The 12,130-nt window shown below is 37.6% G+C and overlaps 1 protein-coding gene across 2 annotated transcripts in view; it reads right to left on the bottom strand.

Annotated features, from left to right (window-relative positions):
• LOC117296164 (tetratricopeptide repeat protein 37-like) overlaps nucleotides 1–12,130 on the bottom strand; it is a 49,104-nt gene that overhangs the window by 29,147 nt on the left and 7,827 nt on the right. For both annotated transcript variants that reach the window (XM_033779049.1, XM_033779048.1), the window contains exons 6-10: nucleotides 10,219–10,302; nucleotides 9,650–9,767; nucleotides 8,308–8,448; nucleotides 7,120–7,221; nucleotides 6,354–6,490 (exon numbers count right to left, since the gene is read on the bottom strand). In XM_033779049.1, the coding sequence (XP_033634940.1) occupies nucleotides 6,354–6,490; nucleotides 7,120–7,221; nucleotides 8,308–8,448; nucleotides 9,650–9,767; nucleotides 10,219–10,302 (582 nt within the window). The remainder of the gene's footprint in view (nucleotides 1–6,353; nucleotides 6,491–7,119; nucleotides 7,222–8,307; nucleotides 8,449–9,649; nucleotides 9,768–10,218; nucleotides 10,303–12,130) is intronic.

Genomic DNA, 12,130 nt, shown 5'->3' with positions numbered 1-12,130 from the left:
ATGCTTCATCCCTGAGGCAAATTCGACATCTGTTAAATCATTGTAGTACTTGCTGCCAAAACATAGGGTCTAGCTCTAGATACCGGGAAATCTCGGGCAATCTCTAGTTGGTATGACAGTCTGCTCTAAAAATGCAAAGGTCATGGGTTTGAATACCACCTGAGTATTATGCCTGTGATATCTTCAGAGAACTCATGGAAAGTACTGAGTATACAGTGCTAACACACATCGGTGTATATGGGTAAAACCAAAATGAATATTTTTTATCCCTGATGCAAATTTAACACCTTTTTGTATATGTACATGTAGGTTGTCACCGCCAATTTTATCTTTCAAGGGGGGGGGGTTGGTTACCAAGACCAAGACTAGGACAAAAAAGGCTACTGCCTCCATGTTAATCCAATCCTGTGGTTTGGCTGATTAACAAAGATCATAATCAATTAATTGTTGCAGTCATTTTATAGTCCAGGCCTGTGGTCAGTGTTATATTATAGATACACAAATTTTATTGGTGGGCTCTAAATCCACCAAAGTCATGGAGATCAACAAAATTATTCATGTTTAGAAATGTGGCTTTCATTGCTGAAGTGCGATCCGATCCGGGGGCCATCATTGCTAAAGGGAAATCTGTGCTGGGCAGCAGAGTGTATTTTTGTTCAAATTTTGTATATTTGGACACCATAATCTCTGTTGATTTTGTAAATAAAAAAAACGCTGTTGAAAGAAAAAAAGAAAAAAAAAACAATTAGCAAAATCAAAATCCAGAATAAAAGAAAATTGACAAGACATGCTGGTGCTCTATACCACCTGAGCTATCTAGGCCTCGGTTATCGCTTATCGGTCACCCTATTTTGTCAACATCTTTGTTGATTAAAAGTGAACCTGGGTTGAATGTACATAAAGTGTTTAATCAAGGGTCAACAGTCAAGTTAAGTCGACCCTTATCATTTACGTACATGTAGGTGACCCTTAAAGCCCTTATACACTTTCGGAACAGAAAACAAAATAAAAGTTCACGGATTTACAAATAACTTACAGGGTTTACAGAAGGTAATGGTGAAAGACTTCTCTTGAAATAATATTCCATGAAAATGCTTTACTTTTCGAGAAAACATTAAAACAATTATCAATTCTCGATAGCGAGAATTACTGATTTATTTTAAACACATGTAATGACACTGCGAAACGTGCAGAAACAAGGGTGGGTTTTCCCCGTTATTTTCTCCCGACTATGACCGAATGAGCGTAATTTTTCACAGGTTTGTCGTTTTAATATGTAAAATGTGATACACGAAGTGTGGGCCTTTGGACAATACTGTTTACCGAAAGTGTCTTATGGCTTTAACCATCAACTAACACAAAGTTCCCCCACTCAACTCAAAGATCACTGGTTCCAGTTGAATGAGCTAAAGTAATGAAAACCTTAAATGTCATATCTTCATACTTGTCAATGTCCCCACCCCTTTGAGTATCAGTTTAACAAATGATGAGGTTTTTGGTCAGTCATTGGTTCTATCTGGTGATCAGCAGCTCGCCATGGCAGCTTTGCTGTTCTAGTTACATACACGTGTACTACCTGGGCAGCAGGTAGAAAATCGGCTGGGACTACTACTTAAGCTTTTCGGAGCGTATTTAACTGCACTAAGTGTTACTGAATTGAATTGAATTAGAATGGAAGCCTCTTTGAGTTTTATCTTTTCATATTATACATGTACATGTACATCTAAGCAGCAATAGTTATTTGATTAAAACTTTGCACTCTTCAGTGATGCACTCTTTGAGTTTTATCGTTTCATCATGCATCTTTATGTAAAAACTAATATATTTTGATTTAGGTTTCAAGTCAGTACATCATGGAAATAAGGAGTTATGCCTATTCAATTTGTTCATTGTTTTAGCTCATTCAAATAACCAGTGATTAATTCTTTAAGTTTTATCTCTTCATAATAATCTACATGTAAGAAGCAACATTTGACTTAAGTTTAAAGTCAGAACATCATTGCAATCAGGAGTTTAAGGTTTTCATTTAAGGTCTTCATTGTTTCAGCTCATTCAACTGGAACCAGTGAAATGCACAAAGAGAGGTTTATCTAATCTATAGGAAAAAAGCGATAGTTTGAAGTCAGTTCATCATTGAAATAAGGAGTTATGTCTATTTTAAATGTTTCAGTGCTTTAGATCATTCAACTGAAACCAGTGATTAAGTCTTTGAGTTTAAACTTTTCATATGAGTATACTTTTTAGACATGTTACAAGCAATGTTTGACTTCAGTTTCAAGCCAGTTCATCATTGCAATGACCATTTAATGTTTTTCATTGCTTTAGCTCATTCAACTGAAATCTGTGATTAATTAGTTGAGTTTTATCTTTTCGTATGAATCTAACTGTAAGAAGCAATGTTTGACTTTAGTTTCAAGTCAGTACATCATTGCAATAAGGAGTTATGACCATTTAATGGTTTTCATTGCTTTAGCTCATTCAACTGAAACCAGTGATTAATACTTTGAGTTATCCCTTTTCATATGAATCTACATGTAAGAAGTAATGTTTGACTTAAGTTTCAAGCCAGTACATGATTGCAATCAGGAGTTATGATCATTTATGTTTTCATTGTTTCAGTGCATTCAACTGGAACCAGTGACTGAGAGTTTGATTTTGGTTTTAACAAATTATTTCAAAACTTTAAGATTTTAATTTGAGTTTGTTTCTTTTAAACATGGTCAAGGGTATCAAATGCTATCGATAGGTCAGTGATAACAACAATGCTACATGGCCTTTATCTACATGTGTAAAGCAAACATTATATAATTTTTGTCCATATAAGTACAAATTAGGTACTTGAGTAGCGACCCCATCTTTCAATGTAACTACAGTACAAGTCGTGCCTTGACTTGATCACACTCTATCAGGATTCAGATACTTCAGGTTGTATAGACTGGAGGTTGACGCAGCAAAAGCTTTCAGACCCAGACACCGCTACTGAGATTGATAATCTTGCGTACAAGATTACACTTGGTTTGGGTTAACGACAAGCGAGGTAGGTCTCACAAGCATGAACTGTTTTTGTGTATTTTTTTTTTTTTTTTTTAAGCAAGTTTGCCCAAAAGAAGGATTAAAGCCCCTGGACACTTTCTGAACAGAACAATATTAAAAGTTCACAGATTTACAAATAACGTACAGGGTTTACAGAAGGTAATGGTGAAAGACTTCCCTAGAAATATTATTCCATTAAATGCTTTACCTTTTGAGAAAACAGTTAAAAAAAAATATCAATTCCCGATATCGAGAATTAAGGATTTATTTTAAACACATGTCATGTCACAGTAAAACCTGAGGAAACAAGGGTGGGTTTCACCGTTATTTTCTCCCGACTCCGATGACCGATAGATTCTAAATTTTCACAGGTTTGTTATTTTATATTAACTTGTGATACACGAAGTGTGGGCCTTTCGACAAATATTGTTTACCGATGTTGTGCGATTGCTTTAAAGGACTGGACACTATTGGTAATTGGCAAAGTCCAGTCTTCTCACTTGGTGTATCTCAACATGCATAAAATAACAAACCTGTAAAATTTTTATCTCAATTAGTATTTGCAAGATAATAATGAAAGAAAAAACACCCATGTCACACGAAGTTGTGTGCTTCCAGATGCTTGATTTCTCTTTCTTGAAAACTACGTTACTTCAGAGGGAGCCGTTTCTCACAATGTTTTATACTACCAACAATGACCAACAGCTCCCCATTACTCATTACCAAGTAAGGTTTTATGCTAATAATTATTTTAAGAATTACCAATAGTGTCCACTGCCTTTAAAAAGCTTAACACAACATTTGATTTGAAGCCACTCAGAGTCCATACTGAAATGCTTTTTGCTTTTTCAAAAATTTCTCCTTAGTTTGATTTTGATCATGATGAGTGAGCCAGTACCGACAATTATCTGGGCTGTCCCTAGATCACGCTCCAACGCCCTCACGAAGAGCCTGAGTGGGATCCAAAACTCTAAAATCTTTCATGAATTGTACACCACTGCTTTCTACTTTGGACCAGATAACCGCGTCGGTCCGGCCCCGCCAAAACTGTCCACAGAAGCCACTTCTGAAGTAGACGGAAAAATTGTTGATGGAGGCTGCGTATTCCCGAGCTCAGTCGCCTCATACGACTGGGTTAAAAACACCTTGGCTAGAGACTATCCCGGAAAAGTTGTCCTCTCCAAAGAGATGGCTTTTTGTTTGGATTACAAGTATGACAGTCTTCCCAAGGGTTACCGTCATGTCTTTCTGATAAGACATCCACGAGACGTCTTTCTGTCTTTTAAGAGAATAGAGTACGAGATCGCCCAAGCACAGTCAAACCAAGCACCAGTGCCCTTCAAAGATTATCAATTGGACAACGCAGAAACAATATCATACACAACAGTCTTCAAGCAATCTTACGAGTTGTACCAGTACCTTAAGGAGAATCATTTGGATGAAAACCCCGCTATCATTGATGGGGACGACCTAATGAATGACCCAGCAGGGATGCTGGCAGCTTTATGCGATAAATTGGGTCTTCCTTACTCTGATCGTCAGCTCACTTGGGACAAAGGTATCAGTGATACTTGGACGATAAACGATAAATTTAAGCTAATAATTGAAAACATTCCAGCCTTTGAAAGCTTTCGTGATAGCACAGGCTTCAAGAGGCGCTCGCCAGGCAAGGGAGCAAGTTCTGGTGATGCCGACATCACTGCAGATATCCAGCGCTGCATTGATCCCAACATGCCATTTTATCTGAAGATGTATGAGCAACGTCTTAAGGTTGAGCATGCTTGATTGAATGTCAACTAGCTATCATTTAATGCAAGTTTGCTTTACAATATTGAGATACTGGTGGTTGCTTTAAAAAAGTAGCAACTTTTTTATTTATTTTTTACTTTAACTCATTCAGTAAATGTTGAACATTTTGAACTTCATATGAACAGTTTATTTTGCAGTTCCAACTGCTAACCCTTCTGGTCTGATCCAGTGACAACCGGTTTGCGCCAGTTCTCATTTTGTCACTTGCCATATTTGTTTCATTTATTTGTAGTCTAAACATTACGATGGTATTGCTTAGTTTTTCTTTTGTTTTTCCGCATGTACAGAGTCACTCAATTTCTTTGTTTGCTTTGCTACATGTATGTTATATATTGCGCTTTTAGAATACCTAGTCACATGTAAACATGTATACCCATTTTTGAATTCCTTTACCTTGTACTCCGTCGATTTAATATTAGTGCCACATTTAATATTCTTCAGTGGCTCCCTGTCGGCCTCAATTATGTTCATATTTTGATTTATCTAGATGATTACATTTTTTTGTTTCACTAATTTCTTTATGCCTCAGTAACCAGCGCTTAAAAATCACTGAGGCCAACTTCTCCCAAAAGTAAAGCCCTTGTTTGTACTAATTAAAAAATGAAATTAATCATTATTGTGTCATGGAAAAAATTGTCTTTGTTAAACAGGTAGTTGAGGGAATTTTTTTTGACGGGAATGCTATTTAATCTTGTTTAAAACGTGTTTGTTTACCATTTAAATGTAATTTCGATACTATTTTGTACACTTCTGATTTTTTTGTATTTATAAAATAAAAAATCAGGCCCCAACCTCAAGGTTTTGAAAAACTAAAAACACTGCGTGCATCAAAATGACAATGCTTTGACGTCATGTCTGGGAGGTTTCTTAGTTATACCAAGCGGCTACATGTATACCAATTGGAGCTCCCAGCTATGACATAACATGAGCAATGAGTGATGGCGCAACAGAGCTTTTCCCGAACCTTTCGGAATACCACTGGAAAAGGGTATTCGAAATGACTGGTTTTTTTTTACACAATTAAAATCTACTTGAACCATTTTAAATGAATTTCAGCTATGTACATTGCTATGTACTCAAATGCCATGCACACAATTTCATTTTCTATGCCATTTGCTTTTTTTTCGTATTGCCACGCATACATTACAGTTCTAAAAGAAGTTAGTTTTACCACTAATTTGTGTAGATTTTATATTAAAGTTTTTAAATTCAAGTAGTTTGAATAAAGTTCCTCCTCCAGAAAAAAAAAAAAACTCTCGTCGGTATCCTTATGTAGTCCTTTGATAAAGTGCCTTGCTCAAAGAATGAAGGAAAACATGTGTCACAAATTGACCAGGCGAGGGTTTGAACTTAGGTCAACTGCTCTAGACAGTTGGACCATGACATCCCACTTGTGAGAGCAGCTTGAAACTTTACTAGAAAAACTAAAGACGATAGGCGATTGATGAAAAAAATCAGAAGTCATGAAAAATCCTGATAAATAACAGGCCTGAAATAAAGAAGAAACTTACCTTTTTGTAGATCTGTAAAGCTTCCTCCGCTTCACCCACAGAGGCTCCATCTAAAAGTGCTTTGGCTTGTACAATCAAGAGAGCCCTCTTGAGTTGAGATGATGCCAGGTTCTTTTTTACTTTCAATATCTTGATACCTTTAAATATCGAAAAGAGGAGAAAGCAAAAGCCATGTGAGCCTTCTTCTTGACTCTGTCAGCGCATCGTATTCTGGAAATGATTTCAGCAGTCTATTCAGGGATTTCGTGCATGTTTCTAAATGATGAGGCTTACAACAATTGGCAGCGCACTGCGTCAATACATGTTAGGCCAAATAACAAAAAAATATCAGTTGATCGTCCCCTCCCACATCCTTTTTCGAGGCCGCGTCTTATTTTTTTGCTTTTTTTTATTTAATTTATTTCTTAAAAAAGACAAATTTTCTTTGTATTTCTCATTTGAAATAATAATCTTTAGGAACTTGTAACTACATAAAGTAAGATGTGGACTTCAACTGATGAATTGGTGACCAATTTGAATTAAAGTGCTTTGCGGACACCTTTGAAATAAATGAAAAATAAAACATAAAAAGGACCTCATCCTCCTCTTTTTGGAAACATCCAGGCGATCAACCATTTCAACCATGACAACTGGTATTTTTTAACTTGGCCTTATCACTGAGTTTACTATTGATGCTTGTTATCATATCGAAACAATAAAGGTTATTCAACCCCACAGTGAACGGTATTGATTGGTGGGAGGGTTAATATGCAATTTTGTCTCGTACCTGTTTTCGTTGAGTCCACTGATGCTTGACTGTCATGCGTATACAATTGGGTTCTAGCTAAGTAGAGCCAGCCATGTACATTATCTCTGCAGGTCTGAAGACCTATGTGAAGAACACATACAGTTAACATTCTTTATCTCTGATGCAAATTTCAGCATCTATCGAATTGTTAAGATTCAAACTGCCTCTAGCTGTATGTCTAGCTACATGTACTGCACAATCTCCGGGCTAAAACAAAACATACGTGTACCGGGCTATCTCGGTGGTCTAGTGGTAAGACACCTGGGCCCAAATTCATGGCTCTGCTTACCGCAAGCACAGAATCGGCGCTTACGGAAGCAGGGAATTCTGTGCTTACGGCAAGCGTGTTTCACGAGTTATCAGCGATTTTTAACTTCTGCGCATGCGTACTCCACGTCACTAGGCATTCTACGCTTACAAGGCTAGCGCAGAAATTTGGCGCTTGCACGTTAGCGAGGAATTGTGATCATAAGCGCAGAATTCTGAGGTAATTGGGCCCAGCTCTAGAAAGGCAAAGGTTATATGGGGTTCCAAGATCAAATTAGGTTTTACTTTTCCAATATGTTAAGCCCGTGAAAGCAAATTACCAAGTCTCAAACCTCAAGTTAAAATGGAGTCCAAAAACTACTTCAGTACTTTCATGAGGACTCCTTCTGTTGGAAATGAGTGGAGCACACAACTCAATTTGACCTTGGAGCCCCTCTTTAAAGGCACTGGACACCAATTGGCAATTATACTCAAACTAATTTTCAGCATAAAAACTTACATGGAAACGATCAATGGTGAGCTGTTCATACATGTAGTATAAAACACTGTGGGAAACGGCTCCCTCTCAAGTATCATAGTTTTTCGAGAACGAGGTAATTTCTCATTCAAATGTAAAATGACTTCAGGCCCGAGGCCTTTTTAAGGCATCTGAAACCACAGAAATTTGTGCTACTGCACATGTACATGTATGTACATTGTACGTGGGTGTTTTTTCTTTCACTATATCTCTTGCAACCTCGATGATCAATTGAGTCCAAATTTTGACAGATTTGTTAACTTATGCATATGTTCGGATGACACCAAGTGGACATACTGGCCTTTTGAAATTACCAAAGGTGTCCGTTGCTTTTAACAACTACGGAAAGGAAGTAAACAGGATGACAGAAAAAAAAAACTCACCTCTTTGAAGACTGTCTCTCGCAGTGGTGTATTCCTTCCGTGCTAGAAACACCTGTCCAAGACCGAGTGATGCAATGCCGGATGCTCCATCCAGTTCTTGCAGCTTGGTGTAAATTTGCAACGCTTCATCCTCCAATGTTTCTGTCACAAAGAGTAACACACACATTGTCAAATTTTTTAATTGATTTATAAATTACTTTATTCAGCACCATTAGGCGTGACATTTGGCCCTAAGTTGAACATCCATGTACATGTATAGACTGCTATACAGTAGTTGTTATGCTGTTTAAAAATACCACCATTTTGCTGACATTTATGAGAGAAAAAAAGAAATCCCAAACAGACTAAAATTAAAAATTATTGTGCTCGAAGCTTACAAGTTTTTTCCCTAGTTAACTTAGACTAAGTGCGAATTGGTCGCTACAGCTACGGCTATGGCTAGATTTCCACGTCACCATGCGTTAAGGTATAGGACGTCCTTAGCAACATCCTTGGCAACAGCCGTAGCCGTAGCCGCCAATTCGAATTCAGCCTTACTTCCTGACAAGTGTACCTTTGACCTCACATTAATTTCACAAGGAGATTCTCAGTCAATTAACAAATGTACATGTACACATACATGTATAACAAAGTGAATAAAACAGCGTGATGTACACAACATTATGCACATGTACGCTGCATGCAGACGGTCAAAAGTTCAAGCTGATCGCTACATCACCTCAGACCAACCATAACACAGATATGGAAAGTTTACGACACAGCACAACAAAATCATTGTCTCCAATAAAATCACTAGGCCTGTAAGACTAGGGCCCCATTTCATAGAGCTGCTTATAGCACAAAAAGGAAATAGGCTCAACAAAAATATGCTTTCCAGATCAGGTTTACCAGCTAAAATACCATGTCACATGTACAAATTGTGACTGGTATCCTGCTCATTTCTGCTAAGCAGAAAATTGTTAAGCAATACTTTTGGCTTAAGCAGCTGTATGAAATTGGGCCCAGTGCCTGTCTTTATCCTTGCGGATGCAGATAAAGACAGGGGACCAGTTAGTCTAGGTTCCAAGACCATGTAATGCACGGTCACATACAACCAACGTTCCGATCTATCAGCATAGCAAAAAACTGTACACGCTTGTAAAGAACGAACGTAGCGGGCACTCTGTTTCTCTGATTTCCGTATCTGGAAATCAGAGAAACAGAGCGCCAGCTCCTACTTTCGTTCTTTGCAAGCGTGTACAGTTTGCCATGCATAGATCGGAACGTTGGTTGTATTGTGTGTGACCGTGCAACACCAATGGTCTTGGAACCAAGACTAGGGACCAGTCCACATAATACCCACCTGGCTGATGCGTCAAGAATAACTCTGAGATGACTGTGAGGGGGTAAGGGTCGAGTGGAAACCGGTCATGCATCTTCAGACATTCTGATTGGACAATGTCGCTGGTGATGTCATCTCGCTATTAAAAGGCAAGGAAAAACACCACCAAATTAGATTCAGTTTTATTATTGATATTTGAGTGAGAAATATTAACATTTAAGTAAAAAATTACCTCTTTTTATTTTAAACTATGTTACTTCAGAGGGAGCCCTTTCTTACAATGTTTTATAATAGTAATATCTACTAACAAGGTACTTAAAGGCGCTGAGTATAAACTTTCAGAAAGAACGGTTATTGATGTGATGAATTATGTAGCACCTTACAAGGGGCTACGGCGCGTTAAGCAGCCACAGCCAGGAACACAGGGGCGAACCCCTTTTCGATAAGTGAACATATATCATGTATATCATGTATATTATCGACAGCTCTCCATAGCTCCTTACCAAGTACATTGTAAGTCTTTATGCTAACAATTATTTTAAGTAATTACCAATAGTTTCCAGTGCCTTTAATAAGTATGAATTTTTTACCTTCTTCAAAAATTTGATGTAGCCACTGAAATGCTGTGGTTCTGACGCTTCAGTTTCAAGAATAACTTTGTAGGCTTTGTCCAACTATGAAGCAAAAATAAATAAATTATACAGGGTGGGGAATGAATATTTGATGATGAACCAGAAGCAGCCAATTCAAAGAGACTACATTATGTAAATGCACTGACTCATTTCAAACTCGTTCAACCAGACAACAATTAAGTGCAAAGAAATTAATTGCACAGAAGTTTGTCTGTTGTCAGTGTCTCAAGTTGGGACATCTAGCATCTTGGAAAAACTAGTTAATGGCCCGATGTATCAACCCTAACAGAGTCTTTCTCAAACCCATGAGGAAGGCCCTTTTTTTGCATCATGTCCTTTTGGTTGGTAAGTAGTTTGCAACAGCCAACTCTATTTTCTCAATTTTGGTATGTCGTGGCCGAGCAAATTGTAGTTCACTGAGCCCAAGCTCTGGCGTTGTCGTCACCATGCTGGCAACAGCCAATCTCTTTCATACAAACATTGGTTTAACATCTACGATAGAAATGCACAAATCAAGAGATTGCGATTCAGTAACTAGACGACAATACATATTTTAGTCATTGTGAAATCAGCGGTTAGCTTGATAAGATTCGAACCAACAACCTTGTGAGGGCAAGTACATGTACTGCAGTCTAACCACTGGACCTAAAAAATAGAAACGTGTGTGTAGCACACAACACGAGCGCGCAGCGACAAGTCTGTCTTTTGTTATGTTTTCAACTCGAAAATGAGAGGCTTTAAAGCACAGATATTGTATAGGTGATCGACGTCCACTATACATTATTAAATTCTATAAAATGTTTATGGGTCAATATTAGGCCAGTTCAAAGCAGTTACTTGGACCATGGAGCTGCGCTTGGACCCATTTAGCCTGAAATGATTCAAACGCGATCAAATAATGCAGTACAAGTTTACTGTCAACAAAATATTCTTTGGGCATGTGTTACTCTTGATACAAATTTTTGCTTAACGACTACAAAAAAATGAGGAGGTATTGAAGAAATTAAGAGTTATCATTTACTAATGTAAATTTTCTATCCATTCTTGTCCATTCGATTTCAGAACTATAGGCCTAAGGTCAAGAAGCTGATAATAGTTGTTGTATTTATTTTAAACAAATCAATTAATTAATGTAAAATAATGATTCACACAAATATTTGCAACCAACCAAAATGCCAAGAGTGATTAACATGTACATGTACCATAATTGTTTGCTTAATTTAAACTGACTGATCATGGTAATTTATATTTTCCTTAGTATTTGTTAAGTTTTCATCACGTTTAAGTCTTATAGGTTGTTTAATTGTTGAAACTGGGTCAAAGGCAATTTGTAAACATTCTGCGGAGAATAAATAACAGACAGTTAAGAAAGACAGTGCCATTTAAGTAGTTCCACTGGGCAAAAAAACGTACCATGCATTGACAAATAAATTTGGGAGGTCTACAGCAAAACCGACTTGAGATTTGAAAAGAAACATGAACCAGTTTTTGAACCTTTCGAGCGGAAAATAAACATCGTTTTGTCAACTGCATCATGGAGGTATGACTGCATTACCACCCAAGAGATGCAAACATTGAAATCCAAAAAAGTCTTGATGTTTCAAACAAACTCTACAACGAACAAACGATGTGAAAAAAGGAAAAAAGATTGTCATGTTTGCCGCCGTCGAGTTGGGAAAAACTGCGGAACCAATCTACAAAGCAAATGCAGATTGATGCGGTAAAAGGTGCACTGTGCCGCGTGTCACTCAATTACCGATACTGACGTCATAGTAGACAAATCCGGAGCGCGGTGGTTTGTAGGATCGTGGAGATGAGATTGGTACCTAAAATAATCTGAACGAAAACGCGTGTGAATTCGCCTCTATCA

This window comes from Asterias rubens, chromosome 10 (assembly GCF_902459465.1).
Source record: "Asterias rubens chromosome 10, eAstRub1.3, whole genome shotgun sequence".
NCBI lineage: Eukaryota > Metazoa > Echinodermata > Asteroidea > Forcipulatida > Asteriidae > Asterias > Asterias rubens.
The sequence above is the reverse complement of the archived record's forward strand: the minus strand, read 5'-3'. Positions and strand labels throughout refer to the sequence as shown.